The sequence below is a fragment of the Chionomys nivalis genome, chromosome 2 (genome assembly GCF_950005125.1).
Source record: "Chionomys nivalis chromosome 2, mChiNiv1.1, whole genome shotgun sequence".
NCBI lineage: Eukaryota > Metazoa > Chordata > Mammalia > Rodentia > Cricetidae > Chionomys > Chionomys nivalis.
This window is the reverse complement of record NC_080087.1, coordinates 105,397,107-105,421,777: the sequence shown is the minus strand read 5'-3', so window position 1 is coordinate 105,421,777 and position 24,671 is coordinate 105,397,107. Positions and strand designations below refer to the sequence as shown.

Below are 24,671 nucleotides of genomic sequence, written 5' to 3'. Positions count from 1 at the left end.
TGGGACCTGCTCCCGGGGTGACTGGTGAACCCCTCACCCAACTGTTGGCTTACTCTGCTGGGAGCCTCACTGGGAGCTGAAGTGGGATGTGTGTTTGCTAAATAAAATTCCTGTTCCTGGCTGGTGCACACTTGCTTATCACCCCAGCACTTGGGAAAGCTGCCTGGGTCTACAGAGCCTGGACACAGAGTGGACCCTCAGACCCCAACTCCTTCAGAGCAGCCGCAGCATCAGGGCAAGATATTAACCCCAAGAGGACCCAGACTCCTCCCTGCATCATGGGATCAGGGATGCAGTGCTGATCTTGCTTTGTCTATCCCAGGTCCTGGTGGGATTGAAGGGTTGGTGAGTGGGTGAGGGATTCTGGCCAGAGGCTCCCCATAAGCTCAGATACTCATTAGCTTGTGGTACTTCCAAGGGTAGACAGACACAGTGGGAAGGACACCTGTAGTGTAGTTACTGTAACAAAGAAGGAGGCAGGGCTGTGGGTGGGTGTGGGGGCAACAATCACAGAGCCCAGCCAAGAAGTGGGCACACCCAGTCCTCATGGCCTTTGGACATCAGTCTCCCAGCTAAAAGGCCAGACTCAGACTCTCAGGGATGTCCAAGAAGATCTGAGGAACCTAGAGCTAGATGGGGTGCCAGGCAGGGGAGGCAGTGGGGCCTCAAACCTAGGCTTGTGGCCCAAATGGAAGGCAACTTCTGCAGACAAATCACTTCTACAGAAAGCCAGTAGCCATAGAGACCCTGTGGAGACCTGGGAGGTGTGGGGGGGTCCAGTCTTCCTCTACATAGCCCAGCAGGTCCCCCACCCCAAAAGCGGGCTTTAGATGACCAAGGCTTGAAGGTTCTCTAGTGGAGCCTGATGGGACATTCTGAGAGGACCACCTCAAAATGGTACTCGTGTGGCATTGCTCTTTTGAGACACTAGATTTGGGGACAATTTGTTCCACAGTGATAGCTGACAGATACAGCAGGGGAGCATAGGAAAGGACATTGATTCTGACATGAGGTGTCCTTAATATAGAGCAGTATCCATCTAGCAAGGTGGTTCTGTTCACACATGCAAAGCACGGCTTGAGATAAAAGTACTGCAGCCGCTCCACAGGGACTGAAGAAGGGCCAGTCACGGCACGGAGAACAGCGGCTAACTGGTGAAAGAGAAGAGAATGCGTTTACAGCAACCCCCTCCCCAAGTCAATCTCACATGCACCCAAAGACTGTGTACCAACCAGAACATAAACCCTGAAGTGTAGGAGGCAGTCTGACATGTGGGACCCTGTTCTGGGTTGGCCTCTCAGCCACAGGAATATCCACACACCCCACAAAAGCAAACATGCCTCTTCCAGGCCTGGTCCCTCTGGTGTGACTCGCAACTTTTGAAGATTTTAGCGGCACAGTTTAGTTTGGAGAACTGACACTCGGCATCTATTCTGGGGAAATATCTATATCTGCATAGCTTATACTCTTCATCATAGTGTCCAAAATGGAAGATGACCCAAAAGTTCACGAATAGGAGCTGTGCCTGGCTGGGGTCACATCCAGCTTTGGGAAGGAAGGCATCTCTCTGTCAAGATGAAATTTAAACCCTTGTTTTCAAACCAATCTCTACCAAACGCATGATTCAGCACCAAGTGATCAAGGCAGTGACATGCACACATCCAGCCAGCCAGCCATGTGCGCACATCCAGATTCCTGGCTGACTGTCCGTGAGGGGTGTTGCCATTTGCTATTAGAGAGTTCTGCTTTGTATCTTTATGCTTTTCAAAAACGTGTGTGATTTTTTTATCACCATGGGCCTACTTTAAAGTCCCAGTTCTTGGAAGCAGTCTGTCGTTTTTGAGCCCCCAGTGTTGTGTCTCCTGCCAGGTCTGTCATCCAGTGATCTGTAGGGCCTCTAAGGCCCGTACAGTCTGCTGGGAAACCTGCTCACTGAGCACAGCCGGGTGCCTGTGACAGGGCCTGTGTTACAGCTCCTGTCCCTCATCCCTCCAGATGGAGCAGGCAAGCGTTGACTGTGTAAACGGGGCGGTGAGAAAGCCTTCACCTCGCTTTGGTGTCTTCTCCTTGGTGGCCTCAAATGCACAGCAGACAAGGACACCCATGAGGGTCCCATATACCATGTGAAGTTAAATACCAGAGAGAGAGAGAGAGAGAGAGAGAGAGAGAATGAGAGAGAGAGAGAGAGAGAGATTCTGTGGCACAGAAGCAAGGGGAAGGAGAAAGCCCTGGGGCCAAGCGCCAGGGATCCTCTGCACATAGAACCTGCCAACGTGAGGAGCTGGTTAGGCCTTGTGGGTCTCCCCTGGTGGTGCTCTTGTTTCTCCTGGGTGCAAGGCTGTAGGGTCTGCTCATGAACTTCCCCAGCTGTTGTGCTGGCCAAGTAGGTACCACGTGTCCCCTGCATTCTAATATCTAATTTGCCGGGAGGGCTGTCACATCACTCCAGGCCATCTGGGACCCTGTTACGAGAGTATCAACTCCATCCCTAGGGACTTCCCGAAGCAGCACACCGATGACCCCGTTAATAAAGCCCACATGTGAGAAGGAAGGAGGGACTGGGTGGTGAGGCCCTGGCTGGTCACCCACCCTGCACTGAAGCCCCTTACCTGGGAAACTTGACTCTCACCCTTCCTCAGGTCCCTGATCCAACATGACCTTGGCTGATATAAGCATCCTAGACTCTTTCTGTGAAGTGTGTCCCCATGAACCAAGCACTATATGGAAGGTTGCAAACCTTGGCTGTTTTGTTTTAAGATGACCCCCCATTTCTTAGCTGCCTGATACACTCAGGATAGAGGGAAACACCGGGGCAGCCCAAGACCAAAGCTTTGTTTATCACGTGGGGAGAATCCCAGTCTCTCCCACCCATGCACCTGGGTGTCAGGGAGTCTCGTCACTACCCTGAGCATTGACTTTGCCAATGAAGCCTCCCCCACCACCACTGCGGACTTCAAACTTGGAGACAAGGCTGACCAACCTGTGCTTACTTGTGATGTGACCGTCCCACTCCACAGAGGGACTGTGGCTACCTGGGCCCCCATCAGTACAGTGATGAAGGTCTTTAGTGTTGGACCTGGGCAGTTTTCTATGGATCCCACAGGCCCCAGGGCAGGCAGAATCCTGGTGTCTCCACCCTTCCATGTCTCCATCTCACATTCTCAGCTTCCCCAGCTCAACCTGATTGCCTAGGACATGAATCAAAGCACCCGCTTGCCCGAGAGGCTCCTCCTGTCCATTCTAGCACTCGGGTACCCAGACATCTCCTGTGTGATGCTGACAATGTGGGCTTTCAGAGGAGACAGTCTTCGAAGAGCTGTGACCTCACGCCCTCCCCCTCCAGTCTCCCCCTCCCTCCATACAGAGGCTAAAAATACCCCTAAGTTCCCACGTGGCCTGCCCAGCCCAGCCCAGCCCGGCAGGCCTCCTTTGTGGGCCACACTTCAGCCTAAGTCTTGCCCTTTGGTCTACGATCTCAGCAAGGGACCCTAAGGAAGTCTACTAACAGGTAAGATCACGGGATCTACAGGAGAAGCTTAGTAGAGTCCTTTACAGGTAAGGAGTTCCTGGGGGATCTGATGGGTTCAGAGAGGGAAGCTGGACCCTAGGAATGCAGCCAGAGCCACATCGGCCAGGCTAGACTAAAGCCATTGCCCTTCTGCCTTCTCACCCATGGGCAGTCCTGGTAAGACTCTAAACTCCCCTCTACCCTCCAGCCTCTGTGGACTGCAGGCGGTGGCAGCAGATATCTCTGAGGCCCCTTGGAGAGGTGCTGAGCGCACAGGCCTGACTGCACCACTGTAGCCCTAGTCTGTAGCCAAAGAGCCCAGCAATGACCGGAATGCAAGAACTGTGGGCGTGCCCTACATAGGTCCCAGCTGATACATTATAACCCCAGTCAGAGGCCTCCTCAAGAAGTTAAACAGGATAGATTATCCTGGTGGGTATGGGGGCCTTGAAGTCACCAGTCCCTGAGCCTCCCTTTGCAGGCCTGGTCCTGAAGAAGTCCTCAGGTAGGTCCCTGTGCTGTAGGAAGGAGATTGCGTCAGGGATTGGGACATAGGCCTCAAGTTCCGAGCCCACCCCAGTCACAGACCCTGTGGTTTGCCAGTTCCCTGGATAGGATTTGTCCCTTGATTTTCTCATTTTCCCGTCCCTTCTTTCTTTCTAAAAGAATATTTTTGGCAAGGTCTCACTATGTAATCCAAGCAGGCCTGGAGCTTGCTGGTAACCCCACGTGGCTCAGCTTTCTGAGGGTGGGGATTGCAGGCGTGCCCTGCTATGACCAATGACTGTTTATTTCTTTGGCGGTTTCCTTCGGGTGAAATACCAGACATGAAAATAGTTAAGTCTAGAAGTTGGTCCGCTGACAGGCCACATACACAACGTGATGGGAAAGTTGTCAGAGTTAAAACTGAGTTCCCAGTTGCAAGCTTGGTTCTGAATTCCATTGCTGGCTGCCCCGCTTCCCAGCTCTGTGGTCTTGAGCAGAGAGTCTCTGTGTCAAGTTCTCTGTAAAATGACAGCATTCGCCTGGCAGCCTGACCGTGGGGCCAAATGTGAGCGCAGGAAGTGGCTGTGTATAGGGACTGTCCCAGAGGGTGACCCAAAGCCTTTTCACCTTTAGTCTCTCCATCAGAAGTCAAGGAAACAGGATCAGAGAGGATGTGGCTCAACCAAGTCACCCAGTAAGGTCATGCAGACAGGTTGTGAAAACCAACGGTGCAGGGCAAAACCTAAAAACACCTCCAGTGGCTTGCCCAGCAACATGGAGCCGGAGGGAGGAAACCTTTTGGGTGCTTGGAGCAGAGAGGTTTCCTAGCCCAGGAAGTCTGTGCTATGGAAGATAGGAGGCCTAGGGCTTCTGTTCTCTGCATGGTCCAGTATTACCCTAACTAGTTGGCTATGGGTAGATCTAACCCTCCTTTCCCTCCCTATAAAGTGGAAGCAGCAGTCTGCTTGCCCATAGGACTGAGGACCTAGGAGAGAGCAGGATGTGGGATGCCCAAAATGCCCCCACACTGGCAACATGCAGTAAGAGGGCACTTGCCAGGGCTGAGAATGACTGGTGCCCAGACAGTCATACAATGAATCATAGGTGAATGAGATGGTAGCTCTCATATCTGACCCTGTTTTCTTACTTAGGAGCTCAGGCGAGCCCCAGGTTCTACTTCTGGGGAAGAGGGTAGGCCACAAGGGTCTCTGTGGGCACTCATCATGGTGAGGAATCTCGACAACCTGGACTTCCAACTGCCTTCACATGCCCAAGACATGCTGGACGGCCTTCAGCGTCTGCGTTCCCTGCCCAAGCTGGCCGATGTCACACTCCTGGTTGGTAACCAGGAGCTGCCCTGCCACCGCAGCCTTCTGGCTCTGAGCAGCCCCTACTTCCACGCCATGTTTGGCGGAGACTTTGCTGAGAGCTTTTCGGCCCGTGTGGAGCTGCGCGACGTAGAGCCGGTCGCGGTGGCACAGCTGGTGGACTTTGTGTACACAGGCCGGCTGACCATCACCCAGAATAATGTGGAGGTGCTGACCCGTACCGCCTCGCGCCTTCACTTCCCCACTGTGCAGAAGGTCTGTGGCCGATACCTCCAGCAGCAGTTAGACGCCACCAACTGCCTGGGCATCTGCGAGTTTGGGGAGCAGCAGGGGCTGTTAGGCGTGGCGGCCAAAGCCTGGGCCTTCCTGAGGGAGAACTTCGAGGCGGTGGCCCAGGAGGATGAGTTTTTGCAGCTGCCTAGAGACCGACTGGCCACCTGTCTGGCCAGTGACCTGCTGCAGGTACAACCGGAGCAGAGTCGGCTCGAGGCCCTGCTGCGCTGGGTGCGCCATGACCCCCAGGACCGGTCTGCCCATCTGCCCGAACTCCTTAGCCTGGTGCATCTGGATGCTGTCCCGAGGCCCTGCGTACAGCAGTTGCTGGCCACAGAGCCGCTGATTCAGGAGTCAGAGGCATGCCAGGAGGCCCTGTCCCAGGGCCACAGTGGGGTGAGTGACGGGCAGGGGACTTCCACCCAAGGTGTGGAGGAGGAGCCTAGAATTCCCACTCGCGTGGGGAGAAAAGAGTGGGCACCCTCAAAGTGCCTGACTGAGTATGGCTCCCTGCTAAGACTGGTCCCCTGAGAGAGCATCATGGTTCATCTACCAGCTGTGCCTCACTCTGAGTACCAGGGGAAGAACCTAAGCCTGTCTCTATCTTTAAGAAGCCTACCACTGAGTGAGGATGAGTCTAAATACAGATCTAATGCACAGTGGAAAGGGCAGCACTGGGGAGATTCTAGGGGCATCTTGGTGAGGACAGACAGTCAGGAAGAATTCCCTAGAGGACTCAGCATCAGAGCTGGGTGCAAGGTGAACAGGAGGGAAACACAGGAGTTGGATGGGAGGATGACGAGGGAAAACTATCCAGGACATTGGCCCAGCGGCACTATTGGGCCTGTAACTGGCACCAAGGGCTCCTGAGGCTCCGACTGAACCTTTATGGAGTTCCAGTCCCGCTCATGCTGGCAGTGATCTGGCATCAGGCGGGACCTGACAGTGACCGGCCTAGCTGTGGTTGCCCCAAGGGTAATCGGGAGTACCTGGGAAAGCCCTTTGTGACTTCTGTGAGACACGGCTCTTCACAGGGTGGGGTTGTAGATGGGGTGGCTGTGTGCCCTGGGTAAGAGTGTGGATGGGGTGGGTGTGTGCATTGGGTAAGAGCGTGGATGGGGTGGGGGTGTGCAGGGAGTAAGAGTATGGATGGGGTGGGGGGGGTGTGGGAGGTGTACCCTGGGAAAGGTTATGTATGGGTTAGGGTGTGCAGGGGGTAAGGGTATGGACAGGTTGGGGGTGTGCACTGGCTAAGGGTGTGTGGATGGAGTGGGGGTAGCCATGGGGTAGGGGCATTCACAGGGCAGGGGTGTGCACCACCATGCACAGTCCATGCAAACATGCATGCACAGGTGCTCACAGATGCATACGCACATGCTAAGGCCCACCTAACCTCAAGCACAGACACGGACAAATCAACACCCATGGGCCCTTGCACTGGACAGACAGTGGCTGGCCACTCTGACCTGCTCCCACCCACAGGAACTTCCTGGCCACCCACAGAAGATGCAGGAGGTACTGGTGGTCGTAGGAGGGCGGGCACTGGAGGAGGACGAGGAGGGTGGTGAAGAACCTAGCCGCCACACTGGGAACTTTGCCTTCTACAACACCAAGGCCAGTAAGTACCTGCCATGCTTGTCCTGGACATGATCCATGCACCACCTTGGGGTAGAGCCAGTGAGGTGTTCAAAGAATGGGGGGGGGGGACCTGACAAGGCCTACCTGCAGAAGGTTGAGTGTCAGACCTTACCAGGCTTGCAGGGGAGCCTGGAGGCTATGAGGAGCTGGGTAATACTTTCAGTTGGTTCTCCCTCCAGCAGAAGCCCCACCTCTGGTTTTTATTAGGCCCTGGGGGCTGGGATAAAAGGTCTCCTAGCCAAGAACATGCTACTCAGGGTGGGTGTCTTAGCCCATTAGTTGCCCTAGGTTTCCCTGCCCTGTGCACCCAGTGTGGGAACCAAGGCTCTAGCAGGGAAACGGGAGCTAAGAGGGGGCAGACAGCCCAGGAGTTAAAGTTCAGCTTCTGCGTCAGCCCAAACTGGAATCCAATGTGACCCTGAGACAGGTCATTTAACCTCCCTGGGTGTGTCTTGATTTTTCTCATCTGTGAAATGGGTTCCCATGGCTATAAAGAGGCCTGGGGAAGGGTAGTAGGGCACCCCACAGGCCGTCTGCCCAGGAGGGCTCTTGGGAAAAAGCTGATGTGGGCTGGTTGGCTCCAGGATTGAGGCAGGTCGCCAGCACCCACTGCAGCAGCTCTGGCGGGCTGGAGGAAGCCCAAAGCCAGTAGACTAGGTCAGAGACTGACGAGTAGGGATTTGGGGTTGACGTCAGAAGAGAGCAGCTGGCTGGCAACAACGGTTTGCTGATTGTTGGGCCATCCTCACCCTGGGGTGACACAGACATGAATCAGGGGACACTCCGTTCCCATCCAGGGCGCCAGGCCCGGCTCACCGTGAGTCCTAGAATTCTACATGTTCCCAAACTGTCATAAACAGTCAACAGTATTCCAGGGGACTTCCCCAAGGCCTGGTCTCCCACAAACACTTGCAATGAGTCCATTCATAGGATTTGACTTTCCCACGCCTATGATCTCATGATGGTTTCTTTCAAAGCTCTCCTCATTGCTCTGTCCCTCACAACAGCAACAGCAGCCTAACAGCCTCCACCGGTGGGCACTTCCCATGTGTCCCGTATCTCATATCACACCTTTTCAAATCTATCTATCTATCTATCTATCTATCTATCTATCTATCTATCTATCTATCTATCTATCTATCTATCTATCATCTATCTAATCTATCTATCTATCTTCTATCTATCATCTATCATCTATCAATCTATCAATCAATCTATCTTCTATCTATCTATCTATCATCTATCTATCTATCTGTCTATCTATCATCTATCTATCTATCTATCTATCTATCTATCTATCTATCTATCTATCTATCTATCTATGGGGTGTGCACACGCCATGGTGCACAGGTGGAAACAACTTGTGGGAATTGGTTATCTTCTTCTGTCATGTGACATCTAGGGATCAAACTCAGATCATCAGTCTTGATGACAAGAGCCATCTTTACTGGCTGGGTCATCTCTCAGATCCAGGTCACCCCCATTCTATAGATAGGGAAGGCAAGGCTGGGCCTTGTCTAAGGTCACACAACAGGTGCATGCAAGCCAGGATTTGGACTCCGCTCTACCTGCTGCAAGGCTGGTATCTCGTTCTCTGGACATCCTGTCTGCCTTGTAACTGGAGAGAGACTCGGGATGGATGGATAAATGGATGCGTAATGTCCACACAGTCAATACCCTCTGTGGCAGAGGCGGACTAGGTCCATTTAGGGTCAGCAGGATGGGCTTCAGGCCAGAGTGCCAGCAGCCTGCAGATCTTGAGCTGCCTTTTATACCCTTATTCCACTCTTGTCCAGCCTGGGCCCAGGCTCTAAGGGGTGCCGTGGGGAAAGCGATGAACTGGGACACCCCAGGATGTCTCTGACACTGTTTTCTTCATCACTAGTGTGGGGGAGGGGACGTTCCTACACTCAGATTCTAAAAATGGAGCCAGGGCAGTCGGGGGAGCAGAGGACCTGCAGGAACACTGCCACTCTGACCTTCTGCCTCTCTCCCTACCAGGGCAGTGGATGGCACTCCCAGACTTCCCTGATTACCACAAGTGGGGCTTCTCCCTGGCAGCGCTCAACAGTGATGTCTATGTCACAGGTGGGTGGCCCAGAGCTCCTAAGGATCCCCTGAACAACGTGGTACTGCACTGGCCTCTCCAACCAGCTCTCCTGCCCAATAGGAGCCTGGAAAGTCTCCTAAGACCTTCCAGACCTTTCTATACATCTGAAAGTGAGGAATTTCCAGAGGTGGAGATGGGGGGGGGCAGAAACTCAAGGTCATCCTTGGCTAAATAGCAAGCTTAAGGCCAGCCTAATGCACACAACCAAAAATCAAAACAATTCTAAAGCAAATGAATAAAAATTCAGTCCGCTGATAAGTGCTAGGAGCCACCACTGTGTGTACTGAACCTCTCTCTGGCAGGTGGCTCACGGGGTACCAAAACAGACACCTGGTCAACCACCCAAGCCTGGTGCTTCCCGCTGAAGGAAGCTGTCTGGAAACCTGTGGCACCCATGCTGAAGGCCCGCACGAACCACGCCAGTACAGCCCTGAACGGAGAGATCTATGCCATAGGTGGTGAGGTCTCCCTCCCCGTCATCATGCCCCTCATTCCTAGAGCCATCGGTCCCCACCCCATCCCTCATTGGGGATGTTGCTGGGGAGAGCTCTCTGCCTTCTGGGGTCAGTGAACCCCATGCAGGTTGTCCTCAGAACCCCTGTCTGGATCATCTTGGACAGGCAGTCCCTGTTTTCCTGTCCCGGAGAACTCAGAGACCCAGAACCAGCAGGAATGATCACACACACCCCCAGAAACAGGGACTCAAACCTCAGTTCAGGGTCACTGGAAAGTCTTGAGGGTGAATGACCCACAGTGACCTGCATGCTGCTATCAGCCTGCCACAGGGACCACCTCATCACTCAGATGCCCCAGTGCTACAGCAAAGACTTTCTCTGGAGAGCATACTGGCTAGATGAATATTAAAATAAGACCTAGAGGTGGCCCCGAAGAGCCGCAGGCGACAGTGGATCGAAGTCATTTCTAATGCCTTAGGGGACTGCCCCTTTCTCTAATAATTGCTGTGTTCCTGGCCAGGAAACAAAGAGCACCCATAGACCTGAGACCCAGGCACCTTGGGGTGCCCAGAGACTCATTTCTTGGGCTCTCACAGACGCATGTACTTATAATAAGTTATTACAATTGGCTCATCCATTCCACTGGGGGCTATTGCCATAGTTTTATGCCTTACAACCTGTTCTCCCAGGACTTGCCCTAGGGACCAGTGCCTACCATCCCACCCCCATACCACTTCTTGGTGTGGTCTTGGAAAGGCCCTGCCTATGAGGGGGCCCAGTTCACTCCCTCCCCAGGTTCTACCTCCATCATTCACCTTCCCTTCCTGGAGCCCTGGAGCCATCTCTGACACCCTACATTTTCAGGACCTTCTCCTATGTCTAGACCCCAGTGCCCAGCCCCCACCCAGCTAAGGACATCCTTCTGTAGGCACTGCCTTGGATGCGGTAGAGGTGGAGCGGTATGACCCCTACACGGACAGCTGGACTCCTGTCAGTCCAGCCCTCAAGTATGTCAGCAACTTCTCGGCTGCCAGCTGCCAGGGACGCCTCTACCTAGTGGGCTCCAGTGCCTGCAAGTACAACAGGCTGGCTCTCCAGTGCTACACCCCTGTGACAGGTGGGCAGGCCTCCCTGATGGCCTGTACTCCCAAGGGGACATGTCCGGGCGGGCCTTGTAGTTTCTGAACCTGGCAGAAGGACAGCCACATGGGGAGGTGTGGGTTGGATAGATGCAGAGCCCCAGGGACTCCCCGAAGCCTGTGGGAACGAGGCAGGAGGGCGGCCAGATCAAACCCCTCCTGCACCCCTCATGGCCCAGTGAGGGGCAGTCAAGGCCTCACAGCCCACTTGCCCAGGCTTGTTTCATAGGCATTGAGGGTGCTGGAGCTCTGGAACCCTCAGAGCGGAGCCCTCATGACCTTCCCCAGTGAGGAGCTGCCCCCTCCTCCTGGTGAAGTTGCCATCCATGTGCCCCGCAGATGCATGGAGTGTGATCGCCTCACCTTTCCTGCCCAAGTACCTGTCCTCTCCACGCTGCGCTGCCCTGAATGGAGCCCTCTATCTCATTGGTGACAACACGAAGAAAGTCTACGTGTATGACCCGGGGGCCAACCTGTGGCAGAAGGTGAGTTTCCCCATGCCTCCCTCTGTTCACCCTCGTGGAGTCTTGAATTCCTGATACCCCACAGATGCAACAGAATGGAAGTGTGGAGGAATGCCCCAGATGCCAACAGAGACGCAGGGTAGGCCTCCAGGCTCTCTCTAGACAGTACCAGGGACGATGGAGACACAGACCATAGCTGCTGGTCACTGTCAAGTCCCTTTTCTCTGAATTCTTGTGTTCCCTTCTCAGGGATCAGATCCATGTTCAGGGTGAGTGCCTCTGGGGCAGCCAGAGATAGAAAGGAAGAATCATTTGTTAGCCGTGGGGTGGTGAGCATCCCACCCCATGGGAGATCAAAAGCAGGCAGATCCTGAGCTAAGAGGGTGGGGGGTGCCATCTCAACTTGCCCGTCATTTTTAGCCAGTAGGCCCAGGAAGGGGTAGGAGGTGAGCATGTCCAGACTCCCTTGCAAGGAACCAGAGCCTGGCCTTTCTCCTCAGTTTCAGACTGATGTTCTGGACCAGTCCACCTACCTCTCAGTTCCCAGTCCCAGGATCCTGATAAGCCAACCTGAGGACAGAGTACCCACTGAGTCCCACTGCCCACAGTTGCCCTCTGGTTTCAGTGTTCCCTGATGTGAGGCCCCATTATGGTAGCGGAAGAGGCAGAGAGCAAGCCTTGCCAGGGGGCTGCTTCCCCGAGCCTCTTCATGAGGAGGCAACGCAGGCTTTTTCTGGTCCATCTGTCCTCTCCATGAGAGCTGCAGTGCAGCCAAGGCTCAACCTGACCCCACTGGAGGCAGCTCTGGGCTCAGACCTCAGTACCCCATTTCAATCCTTGACACCAGAGCCTGAAGGAGAGAGACAGCCTGTTAGACATAGGTTGGTGAGAGACCATGGTCTCACTGGTAAAGCCTTTGGTCTAAGCCCAGTGGGCAGTGGCTGAGCTCAGGGATTCAGGGTCAGCTGACTGTCCCCAGCCCCACTAAGGGCATCCTTATTTCCACCCTCCAGTTGCCCACTGGCCCCTGACAGCTGCCATCCACAGGTGCAGTCTCAACACAGCCTACACGAGAACGGCGCCCTGGTCTCTCTGGGTGACGCGCTGTATGTGACAGGCGGCCGCTGGCAGGGCATGGACGGCGACTACCATGTGGAGATGGAGGCCTACGACACTGTGAGGGATTCCTGGGCCCGCCACGGCTCCCTACCTCGTCTCTGGCTCTATCACGGGGCCTCTACCATCTTTCTGGACATCTCGAAGTGGACGCAGCCCTTCAGCCCCAGTGCCGGTCAGGAGCACTAGGAAGGGAGGCGCTCCTGGGTCAGTTCTTCATTGCTCTGCAGAATGGCTCCTTTTGTGCTTGTCTTCCGTTCATTGTAAGCTGCTGCCCCCTCCAGGGCTTGGGCTGGGCTCAATATCAGATGTCACAGCTGAGGACACAGCTCTGGTCTCCGGTGCTACCAAACTTTGTGACCAGCGATGAGAGTGAGACCCTGACGCTAATGTTTGGTCGGGGAGAGAGCTCTGAAGACCTCAGAGAAGGAAGCTGAGGGATCCTGGACTACACTCGCCAGGCAAACAGGCTCCAAAGTGTCAGCTCTTCTTGCTCTACCCATCCATGGTTTTGAGAGGAAGCTGCACAAATTAGGGGTTCAATGGGGGTACCCAGAACTCTGAGCCAGGACCTCAAGTTTGGGTGCTCACCACAGCTCTTTGACCATGTCCACAGCTTCCTCTCTCCCCTCTTTCCTCAGATTCCACATTCACCCCGCATGGGGTGACTGGATAAAGGCCAGGTTCTCCCCATTCCTGGCTTCTACATGTTGGTACCGTGTTTACAGATCTGCTTCTGGGATGAAGGTGGCTCCTGCCCCACCAGAGGTACCTCTGACATCAGAAGGCAGCCCCTGAGGAGACACCAGGATGTGGTACGGGGCAGGAGAGTAAGACAGTGGAGGATCCCCTTAGAGAGTGGCTCTCAGCCTTCCTAATGCTGAGACCTTTTAATACGTTCCTCATGTTGTGCTGACCCCCCCCACACACACACCATAAAATTGTTTTGTTGTTTCTTCATAACTGTAATCTTGCTACTGTTATAAATTATAATGTAAATAGCTGATATGCGACCCCGTCACCCCAGTCTTCAGGGACTTCTGGAGATGGCCCCTGGCTATGTCAGAAGTTCACTCCCAATGATCTGCTGGGATGGGGTGGGGCTAATATCTGATGGGCTCCTCTGTTGGTCGGGATGTGATTTGGACTTTAGTCTTACTGAGGTTGTGTGTGGCTCAATCTCCACATATTCTCTGTGGTTTTTTTCCTCCCTCCCATCTTTACTTCCTTTGTTTCTTCTCCCTCTTCCTCTCCTCCAGAACGAGGCACTAGATTTGTAACCAAACAATAAAGGACTCTCACTGTGTGTGAGTGGCATGGTCTGTCTGTTAGAGTCTAGTGAGGATCTAGACTGTGGGTTGGGAATTGATTGGGCCAACACCAGCTACTACCCACTGAGGCCTTGAGTGGCCCCAGCTCCCACTGCATGTGGACTTCGCCAGGCCCAGCCCAGGGGACTAGAGTGGCCCCTGACACCCTGGGCTCTGAGGACAAAACTCAGTTCCATCCTGCTTTTGTAAGTCCAGATTCACTTTGCTCCTAGACTAACCCAGAGATCAAAAAGGGCAGGGTATATGGGTGTTGGCTTCTAACAGAAGGGAATCCAGACTTGGGTTGAGTGCTCCCAGGGTATGGTGGTTTGAATAAGAATGGCTCCCGTAGGCCATTTGAATACTTAGTCACCAGGAGTGGAACTGTTTGAAAGGATTAGAAGGATTAGGAAGAATGGCTCCCAAGTGAGCCATCCCAGGGCTCTGCCCATGGGGAAATGTCCTACTGTGTTTTCTAAGTGTGCCTTTCCAGGGCTGTTCAACGGTAAAGGCCAAAAGAGTGCAGCTAACTCTAATCAGAAATGGGGAGTTGGTCCAGGCAGTGGTGGCACACGCCTTTAATCCCAGCACTAGGGAGGCAGAGTCAGGCGGATCTCTGGGAGTTCGAGGCCAGCCTGGTTTACAGAGTGAGTTCCAGGACAGCCAGGGCTGTTACATAGAGAAACCCTGTCTCAAAAACACACACACACACAAAGAAAGAAAGAAAGAAAGAAAGAAAGAAAGAAAGAAAGAAAGAAAGAAAGAAAGAAAGAAAGAAAAAGAGAGAGAGGGAGGGAGGGAGGGAGGGAGGGAGGGAGGAAGGAAGGAAGGAAGGAAGAAAGGAAGAAAGGAAGGAAGAAAGAAAGAAAAAAGAAAGAAGCGGGAAGTTGGAAAGGCCATGCATCTCGGGACAAGTGTGAGCGGGGGAAGTCCTGGCGTGGGAACACATGCTGTCCAGGGCATGGTCCTCAGCTTTGCTGAATTGTGCCTCATCAGGCCTGTCTGGATCAGTGGCATGCTCAGTGTTCCAAGAGGAAAGTTCCTCCAGCTGGGGAGCTGAGAGTCTAAAGGGCATCTCCAGCTGGGGGCCAGCTTCAAGGGAGTCCAGGCAGAGCTGTGGAAATGCCAAGAGCTAACAACACAGGGTACCCTGACCACCTGCTTCTTGGGACACAGGAAGACAGTGGATGGTGCTGAGAGAGCTGCCAGGGAGCACAACTACAGTCACAGTGCCTGCTGTGCACGAAAGATGTCCCGAACTCTCCTGTCCCCATCCCCTGCTAGTGCCGCCCCCTGGCCAAACCAACCAGAACCTAGGGATGGGAAAGAGGGGCACAGTCCACGAAAGCCACCCTAGGGACACAGATGGGTGGGAAAGGGGACACTCACCAGCAAACCACACAGAAACTCGGGCACACTGGTCACTCATGAGATCCTTCTGTAGACAGACCCACATGTAATGCAGGGGAAGGCCACAGGCAGCCAAAGAATCCTTTCTCAGGGTCCCAAGGGAAACAAGAACTAGATGTTTGAGGCTAATGAGGCTTCTAGTGAGGACATAGAGCCCTCAGGAGCTCATGAAGCCTACAGGAGCCCTCAGAGCCCTAGAGGCCTCAAGAACACTTGGAGACCCCGTGCCTTCATTACTTTTCTATTGCTGTGAAGAGACAGCGTGACCAAGGCAACTCCTGCAAAGGAACAACATTTAATGGGGGGCTGGCTTACAGTTTCAGAGGTTTAGTCCATTATCATCATGGAAGTGAGCATATGGGGTACATGGTATTGGAGAAATAGCTGAGCGCTACATTGTGATCTACAGGCTGAGAGAGTCAGGGCCTCGCATGGGCTTTGGGAACCTCCAAGCCCACTCTCGGTGACCCACTTTCTCCAAAAAGGCCACACCTCCTAATCCTTCTAATTTTTTCCAACAGTTCCAATTCCTGGTGGCCAAACATTCAAATATATGAGCCTATGAGGGCCATTCTTATTTCAGCCACCATGTCCTGGGAGCACTCAGAGCCCCGAGGAGCACTCAGAGCCCAAAGGAGCACTCGGAGCCCACAGAGCCGCCGACTGTAAGGCATGGCAGCTGGGCCTGGATGTGCTTTCGTTTGGTGACTCCCTGACACTCCCCAGCTCGGTGCTCCATTTTCTTCATTTATGTGATGGGGACAGTCATGTGATCTGAGCACAGATGGTCCATCCATGTGGTAGGCAGACCAGGTGACACCATAGCTACCCGCCTGTGCTCTAGAGGCCACACAGGTAGTCGGCCTCAGGCAGGCTCCCGTTGCCTTTGAGTTAACGGAGATTGCATCCCAATGACCCCATCAGCCAACAGCCTTCCTTTGGAGGAAGTGGGACACTGGGAAAGCTTGGCTCGCTGAACTGCCAGGAAGCCTGGACACGGCCATGACATGAGGGCACAAGAATGAGGATTAGATTTCTGCCATGCGAGAAGGCACATGGGGAGGTCACTCCAAGCTCTGCCTGCCCTGTCCTACGGCCACTCCTTCAGCAGCTCTACCCAGATGCAGGCACCACCCTCAAGGGTTCCAATTCTGAATAATAGTTCCATCAGTACTGTGGGTTCTGGACCCCATTTCTAATGACCCGTGAGCTTTGTTGTGCACTGTCCTCCAGAGGGACTTGTGTTCAAATGGGACCCTGCAAACAATCAGGAGGCTTTCCTAAAAGCCCAGAGTCCCAGGGCCATGGGGCTGGCCTGGGCTGCGTCATTACCTTGAGCTAGGGTCCAGGAAGCCATGCCAGCACCAGAACCGATTAGAGCTGGGCCCTCTGGAAGAACCCATGACGTCACTAGGACAGTCCGCTGGAAAAATAATTCTTTTCACATGGTAGCAGATCCTGATGTCAGCCCTGCCGCTGGGGCCCTCACTGTGATGGAAATAAGGCTGCTGACATCTTAGGGTCATGCTCTCTAAATCAAGCCCCCCATCAGATCCCCTCTTTTGGCCTTTAAGGGCACATGCGCTCACATGTGCATGTGTGTGCACGTGTGAGCGCGCCAGCACACACACACACAGAATTTAAGATTAAAACTAAATAAATAAATAAACCCAAAGAAAGCCAGGTGTGCTGGCTTATCTCAAGCCAGTGCAATGACAGCTGCCCAAGGAACAGTGGGCCTGCTTCTCCCAGATCAGGCCTGGCGCTGTTTTGTCGATGGAGTCAGAGAGGCTCCAATATTGAAGATACATCTGGTGGCAGCGTGGGAAAGAGCAGGAGCATCTCACAAGAGTTCCGGGTTCCCAAGCTTGAAAGGGAGGAGCTATGAGGGTCTCCATACTCCAAGTCATCAAGGCCTAGGACTTGCAGGGCATCGGGAGAAACGGAAGGGAGCCTGGGGCGCTCAGAGGACACGCAGAATGGTGGAGTGGGGTTCTTGAATGTCCTTGGAGAAAAGGGGGTCTTACAGAGCTGAAGGTGCAGGGTTAGGAGACGACACGTTGACCCAGGGCTGCAGCAGGACAGAGGTTAGCCGTAAGTGGACGTGGACTTCCACTGGCGCCCGCCTTCTCTCGGGGTCCCAGGTGCCTGCTGAGCGCGCCCGAGCCGCAAGGGGGCGACCTCAGAGAGGGCGGCGCGCGCGAGGCGGGGGATTCAAGCGCGTTATAAGGCGCGGACCTGACCCGCTGCGCTCGCTCGCCGCTGTCGCTGCCACCGGCATGGCCTCCGCTCACAGCCCCGCTGGAGCTCTCCTGCTGCTCACCTGCGCCAGCCTGATCGCCGCCATGGGCCTCCCGGGACCCGCCGCGCCCGGGGGGAACCAGGCGCATCCGCGGCTGCCCGGGAACGAGCTGCCCACCTCGCCTGCCGACAGCCCACCGGTAAGATGCTCCCGCGCCCCAGACCTCCCTGTTCCAGGGGACCAAAGACTGCAGGAAGGTGTCCAGCACCTCAAATGCCCCGGGCAGGGGCTCAGTGAGACCAAGGGTTGTGTGGTTGAGCCGTCAGCACGGTGTGGTGGCTTTGGCCGCAGAATTCTACTAAGCCAGTAGTAGAAGCTGGGGAAGGTGTGAGAAGCAGATAACTTGCTCGAAGCAAAACTGGAAGACTAGCAAGCAGAAGAGCAGGGCTCTCAGACCCAGCTGTTTTTGTTAAGCGACTTTCTAACTTAGATGTTAGGTGACTGCTCGTGAGAAAGGACTGATATAACCAGGCTCTGCCCCTCCCTTCTCTCCCAAGATCTCCACCTGAAATGCTGGGGTGGGGAGTTGTGTGTGTGTGATGGGGGGGAATGTAGGCTGGGGTGGGTGTGACCAGAGGCCTGCAGAGTGCCAATTGGCAGCCCTCACTGAAGCCACTCAACTCTGGAAGCAAGGGCTCATGGAAGAGTCCCTGTAGGCCAGTCACAAGAAGACCCCAGGCCAGAGTTCTGTCCTCGGCACCCCAGAGGCCAACAAAACATTCACTAAGATAGCTGGAGATGGTTACAACCCCGGGCTCCTTTTGCAAGGTATCCCAAGGTCCCGTCCACCATCTCATCCCACCTCACCCAGCCGCCTCTTGGTCGGTATTGCCCCCTCCCCCACAGACCTAACCAATGGGAAGCAGGAGTGGGCTGGAATTTACCAGTGGGGTTTTGGTCTTGAACCCTCTTTGGAATGTCAAGCCGTCACCAGCTCCCTTATAGCTGGAACATGACTGACCAGGGCAGCTGCCCAGCCCCAAACCAACTCCTAGGACCCCAGACCAACATGGCTAACGGGTCTGAGCCCATACACAGTTCACTGGTCCCCCTGGAAGGGTCGTGACCTATAATGGGAAGCAGTGTTTCATACATTTCCAATGAGGGTGCCAGTCCAGGAAGAAGCATGGAAGCCTCCATCTTGCCAGCATAGCAGCCTGGCCTGTGACCCACAAGGCACAGGTTTGGGTCATTCTGAGTTCCTGGGTCTCTGTATCAGACACTGGAGTCTGTGCCCATGACTTCTTCTAAGATCCTTTGAGCCATTGCCTTCCTAGCTGGCATCCCTGTGTGGGACCCAGACTGCTTGAGGCTCACCGACTGTCTGATTTGCCAAAGGCCTCTGCCAGGAAACGAGGCTCCTTTCAGATCTAGACTACTTGGGCCAGGGTTTTAGAAGTGTTAAGAACGCTGGGCGGTGGTGGCACACGCCTTTAATCCCAGCACTCGGGAAGCAGAGGCAGGAGGATCTCTGTGAGCTCGAGAGTTAGTTCTAGGACAGGCTCCAAAGCTACAGAGAGACCCTGTCTTGAAAAACGAAAAAATAAAGGGGGGGGGGGAGGAGGAGTTAAGAAAGATAAAGGTTCCACGCAGTGGCCTTGAGTCAAGGCCTCTCACCTGGCGCCTCTGCTCACCATGGCCTGTGAGCACCCACAGTGACCCAAGGCTGGTCTCTTTGCCGTTTCTGACTGCAGGGAGGGAAAAGAGGACCTGCTGTCAGCCATGATTCAGTCACCTCCCGAGCACCTGGGGTGGCAGTGGCTCTCAAGGGTGGTGATGCTGTCCTAGTCTATCCGGAGGAAGAGCAGGAAGGTGTGTCTCAGAGCACCTGCTACAGAGTCCCGACTCCCACCTTCCTGCAGCCTGGGGTCTCCCAGGAGTGCAGTGAGGTTTCGTCCTCCATGGGCTGGGGATGGGCAGCGGGGTGGGAGGGAGATGACGATGATGATAAAGATGACACCAGTGATGCTATCTCTGAGAACACAAGTGACTGCCAAGCAACACCACAGAGCAAACCAACCAGCCCGTGCCCACCTGTGTTCTAGGAGCCGACCATGCCGCATGCACACAGTGTGGATCCCCGGGATGCCTGGATGCTCTTCGTTAGGCAGAGTGACAAGGGCGTCAACAGTAAGAGGAGGAGCAGGACCAAGGCCAGGCGGCTGAAGGTAAGCACCACCCTCACCAGCCCCCTAGCACCCTTGTCTCCAACAGCAAATGCCATGGAAAGAATCACATATGAAGCTGGGATCCAGCAAGCCTGGAGTTAGGAGCCTGGTTCTAGTCATTCACCCTATACCCTTAGGATGCCAGGTCCTCTCTAGCTTTTCCCTCATGCCCAGAGAGAGATGCTTGCCCAACATGTGTTTGGGAATCAGAGTACCTTCAGACTGATGGAGTGATACAGGAGGCTCTCTCAGTATGGTCCTGACCTGGGCAGGAAGCTGGCACTTGGTGACTCACGCATTGAGCTCCTCGAAGTGACTCTGGATCAAGGCTGGGCCTTACTGTGAGTCGTCCTCTCTATTGAGGTCAGCCTTGGCTGCCTGAGAGGTGCTGGGTTGGCCCTGTACCCTTAGCCACCTGACCTTGCCCAGGCTTCTCTTCTCTATGCAGGAACGTGCCTCCCTTCTCTTAGGTTCTGACCCAAACCAGTACAAACTCCTTCAGGGGCCCCAGAACCAAGTGCAGTGGGGACTGGCTGGTGTGTCCCATGTCAGGATGAGATGCAAGTCCTCGGAAGCAGCCTGGAATGGTCCTTTCTCTGGGAATCACACCAGGAGAGGCAGCTGCAATGTTCTTCCGCATACAGAGCCTGCCCTGCCCTGTGCCAGCCCTAGTGAACTTCATACGAGCACAAACCCAGCCTCACACTCCCTGGGCCTGTGGCTTTCATTCCCTGCTTGATGACAGAGGGATATGAGGGCCCAAAGGACCTCCACCAAGAGGGGAAGAGGCCACAGCCACCGTGGGAGCTCTCCTGCCTGCTTCTCTCTTGCAGGACCCGGCAGTAGGGGTCACCCTTGTCCTTTCCTCAAATGTTCTCACCACTCACCTTTCCTTCCAGCTTGGCCTGCCAGGACCCCCAGGGCCACCAGGTCCTCAGGGCCCCCCAGGCCCCCTTATCCCATCTGAAGTTCTACTGAAGGAGCTCCAGCTATTGCTGAAAGGTAAGGGTGCCACCCTGTGGGCACGTGCTCTGTGGTAAGCCAGAAGAGCATCTCTACAGGGCAGACTTGGGCACCCAGCAAGCACCTGCTAAGTTGCTCTTCAGTTGACAGTCCTACCTGCCACGGGGTGGGTCGGGAGTGGGAGAAATGTGATAACAGAGGGCTCGTGGAGGAATGCAGACTGCCTTTCACTGTTCTTCACTGGGGACCAGCACCCCATCTCCAAGATAGGAGACCAGTCCAGGGCTGGGGAGCGGCTGTCTCTATCTTCTGGAGTTGGCTGTACCAGGGAGAACTGCTTCCATCCCGCAGCTTGTTTTAAATACATTTCCAGCAGGTGAAAGGCCTTTGTGTTATCTCCACTGTAGCCACAATAGGTATTTATACACAACTTTTCCAAAAATATAGGTTTTTGAGGAGACTAAAGAACAAGGGTGCTGGGTTCTGGATATGCGCCTGCTGGAGCTTAAAGCAGACAGCATGGAGGGTCTGCTGCAGGGTCAGGGAGGAGTGTCCCCAGGACTCACGGGGCGGCCAGCCTCAGTCCCCACACTCCAGGGCTATGGGCCGTCGGGTGGGGTGGTCCACTGACTGCTCTGTGTCAGGCGCAGTGCTGCAGCGGGAGAGCACAGAGCCCAAGCACTGCACCAGCGATTTCACCACACCAGCCTCGGGCAGCCCCTCCCGGGCCCCGCCCACCCAGGAGCATGACCACGACCAGGACCCAGGTGCCCTGTTGGCGGTGCTGGCTGCGGCCCTGACCCAGGGCCCACGGGCGCCACGCGTAGAGGCCGCATTCCACTGTCGCCTGCGCCGGGATGCACAAGTGGAGCGGCGCGCGCTTCATGAGCTCGGAGTCTACTACCTGGTGAGTGGGGCGCAGCTGGCAGGGTGGAGCAGGGTCGGACCCCAGGTGACCTCGCCTGTGTGCTCCTTAGCCCAACATCGAGGGAGCCTTCAGCAGAGGCCCAGGCTTGAACCTGACCAGTGGCCAGTACACCGCACCAGTGTCTGGCTTCTATGCTCTCGCCGCCACTCTGCACGTGGGTGAGGCCCAGGGCATGGTGGTGGGGCGCCTGCTGCCCTGGCCCTGACAGCACTCACGTGACCACCTCGGCTTGTGTTCCCTGCAGCGCTCACAGAGCAGCCCCGAAGAGGACCACCAAGACCTCGGGACCGTCTACGCTTGCTGATCTGCATCCAGTCTCTTTGTCAGCACAATGCGTGAGTGCCAGTGCACAGAGCCTCCTCTATTCCTACTACCGCTGGGGCGTGGGGGACCCCCGACCCCATCCTGCCTAACTCCTTCCCAGGATCTTCTCTGCTCTGCCTCCTTTCTGACTCTTCCTGACACCAGAGCACTCACTCAGAGGACAGAGGGAGTGCCATATCTGGAAGGGCTTTGGGGGGAATTCCACAAGGTCCCTCATTGGTTACTCTTCCGCACCTCACCTCTGAAATTTCCCCGATGATTTAAATTGCTCATGACTGGCGGTGTCCACCCTGTGGGCCTCATCTGATCCATGAGAACAGGGACTGTAGCCTGCTCTGCCTGGCACCTGGAATGGGGGCCAGGCACAGGGCAGGTGCTCTGCACAGCTGGAGGGCGCGTGAATGAACAGGGAAAGTGTCAGATTTAATCTGGCTTTGGGCTTTCTGTGTCGTCTGCTGCCTCCCATCTTGGCCTGTACTTGTTTCCCTTCGGAGAGCCAGGACTTGGTGCCCTTTTCACCGTTTGTCTCTCCTGTCTTTCCTCCCTTTGATGCCCCGATTCAAACAGCCCCCTCTTAGGGATGACGGCTCTGCACCTAGCGCCTCACTGTACATAGCCTCGATTACTGAATGCTGCTGCTGCGGGCACTGTGCATGAAGCTGGTGAGGCCTGGGGACAGGCTGACCATCTTTCTGTCTTGGGTACAGCTCCCTGGAGACTGTCATGGGGATGGAGCACAGCAGCGAGCTCTTCACCATCTCAGTAAATGGTGTCCTCTATCTGCAGGTGTGTGAGGCTATGCCGACCATGCAGGAGGTATGGGGGGGTTGGCAGGTGTTCAGGGTCACTGGGCATAGCACCCTCAGACATACTGAAGTGCCGGTGCTGGCTTAAGAAGAGCCAGGCTTTAGGTCCTGTGATCTGTGTTGGGGGACAAATCTCACTTTCAGACCATACAAGAATCTGATGATGTGATAGGTGCTTCCAGCCACCCAGGCCCTCCCAGGAGGCCAGGAGGGTGGTCACAGAACTTGATGCCTGAGCCCTCTGGGACTATGGGAGGCCCAGGACAGTTATTTCCTACATGGAACCTCAGTGACAGTCTCTTGCCACTGTGATCTGCCTAGTGGTAGGGATGCAGATGTCAAAACAGATTTACTAAAAAGGAAAGTGTGTGGAATGACAGTGTTCACGTATGACGGAGCTCTGTTAGCTCCAGGATGGGGGTTTGGCTCAAGCCAGTTGTAGTGCTGGAAGCATGAATTCTGTTGAATTCTAAGGGTGCATGTGCCATGTGGAACCTCAGGCGCAACTACCCTGGGTGGATCTCAATCCTTACTATAGCAGGTAGTGTTAGGCTACTGATGCGTGGACCACGCTGGGGCAGCAAGGTTGGAGCAGTGCTCACAATGACTGCAGTCATGGCAGGCCTGGGAGACAAGCTGTGCGGCAGAGGACGCTGCTAGCCTCTTTAACCCCAGCAGGGCCCCGGGTAGGAGCTTGCTCCCATAACAGATATGGAACACTAGGAACAACAGAGTAAGAGCCAGATGTACTTACTAGTTTTGAGCATAAGACTAGTCAACATGGGCTCTGGACTTAGGTCTGTCCCTCCTCCCATGTGGGGCGGAGTAGGTCACAGTGTGGACAATGACCGGCGATGAGCACTGCAGGCTGCCCAGGGCCTCTGCTGACACGTGCCCTTCCCTGCAGACAGGACACTACACTTCCGTATTCTTGGACAACGCCAGCGGCTCCTCTCTCATGGTACGCAGCGGCTCCCACTTCAGTGCCATCCTCCTGGGCCTGTGAGGGCTGCTGTGGGCTCTTATCCTCACCAAGCACAGTGGTCTGATGTCTTGTCAAATGACAATGGCTCTGTGCAAGAGAAAGCCTCCTGGACCTCTACACTGGGCACTGCATGACCTCTCAGCACAGCGACCCTGCACATTCCTGATGAGGTAATGGAAGGAAGCAGGCTCTCCCAGAACCAACAGCAATTTGTGGGTATCATAAGCCCCGCTTGGCTCTTCTGGGACCATTCAGCATATTTGGTAGCACTTGCTGTACCCCCAGCTGCAGAGCTGGCACCCCTGTCTTCATACAGCCTCAAATTCCTTCCTGTGGCCCAGCATCTTCAGTACTTTGTATGGAACTCTAGCTAGGCCACTACCTGGAACAGGTACCTGTACAATGCAGGGCTATGGGGAAATGATTGTAGGTCTTTAGTGCTTAGTAGGGGAGCCCAGGCCTTCTTGGACTACACACCCTGTCTACATGGATTCCTGGGTCCATATACAGCCACAGTTACATGCCTCTGCCTGCAGTGTAACCTCAAGGACCTAGGGACTGAGGCCAGTGAGCCTGGGCCTGGCGGCAGTTTCTACTTCTGGGGTAAGCAAGATGAATTACAGGCCCCTTAGTGGGCACCCAAAACATATGGGATCTGTACTTCTCTGCCATCCCTTTCATAGACAAGCCATCTTCACCCCTACAAAGGCTACCCTTTCCCAACCCTTCTGAAGCTCTGGCTCACAAGCATCCCTCCTGAGACCCACTCCTGCTGCAGAGCATGGTCTGGCTGAGCGGGGGGGCCTGGTGGTGAAGAAGCTGGTTGAGGACTCTTCCCATGAGAAGGTGCAGGGCTGCCTTCTTAGCTTGTCTCAATGCAGTCTCATTTCTAACAAAATGTGGGACTGGCCCCACACAGGCAGTGGAGAGGACTGGGACCTCCAAGGTCCCATAGCCT

At 54.8% G+C, this 24,671-nt stretch overlaps 2 protein-coding genes across 4 annotated transcripts; both read left to right on the top strand.

Moving 5' to 3' along the window:
- The first annotated feature begins 3,427 nt into the window (after positions 1-3,427).
- Klhl30 (kelch like family member 30) lies at positions 3,428-13,823 on the top strand. 3 transcript variants are annotated; one of them, XM_057762335.1, is made up of 8 exons: positions 3,428-3,508; positions 5,146-5,991; positions 7,078-7,213; positions 9,235-9,321; positions 9,646-9,801; positions 10,727-10,915; positions 11,277-11,422; positions 12,449-13,823. In XM_057762335.1, the coding sequence occupies exons 2-8, from the start codon at positions 5,218-5,220 to the stop codon at positions 12,704-12,706; spliced, it is 1,746 nt and encodes a 581-aa protein (XP_057618318.1). In that variant the 5' UTR covers positions 3,428-3,508; positions 5,146-5,217; the 3' UTR covers positions 12,707-13,823. The 3 variants fall into 3 exon arrangements, with proteins under 3 accessions (XP_057618318.1, XP_057618320.1, XP_057618319.1); XM_057762337.1 differs by having other exon boundaries at positions 12,415-12,463; XM_057762336.1 differs by lacking the exon at positions 3,428-3,508 and adding an exon at positions 3,955-4,013.
- A 3,693-nt stretch (positions 13,824-17,516) lies between these two features.
- On the top strand, positions 17,517-23,759 carry Erfe (erythroferrone). Its single transcript, XM_057763240.1, has 8 exons — positions 17,517-17,678; positions 19,585-19,707; positions 20,607-20,709; positions 21,315-21,577; positions 21,648-21,756; positions 21,843-21,933; positions 22,630-22,708; positions 23,636-23,759. Exons 1-8 carry the CDS (start codon positions 17,517-17,519, stop codon positions 23,732-23,734), a joined length of 1,029 nt encoding a protein of 342 aa, XP_057619223.1. The 3' UTR covers positions 23,735-23,759.
- Positions 23,760-24,671: the final 912 nt, after the last annotated feature.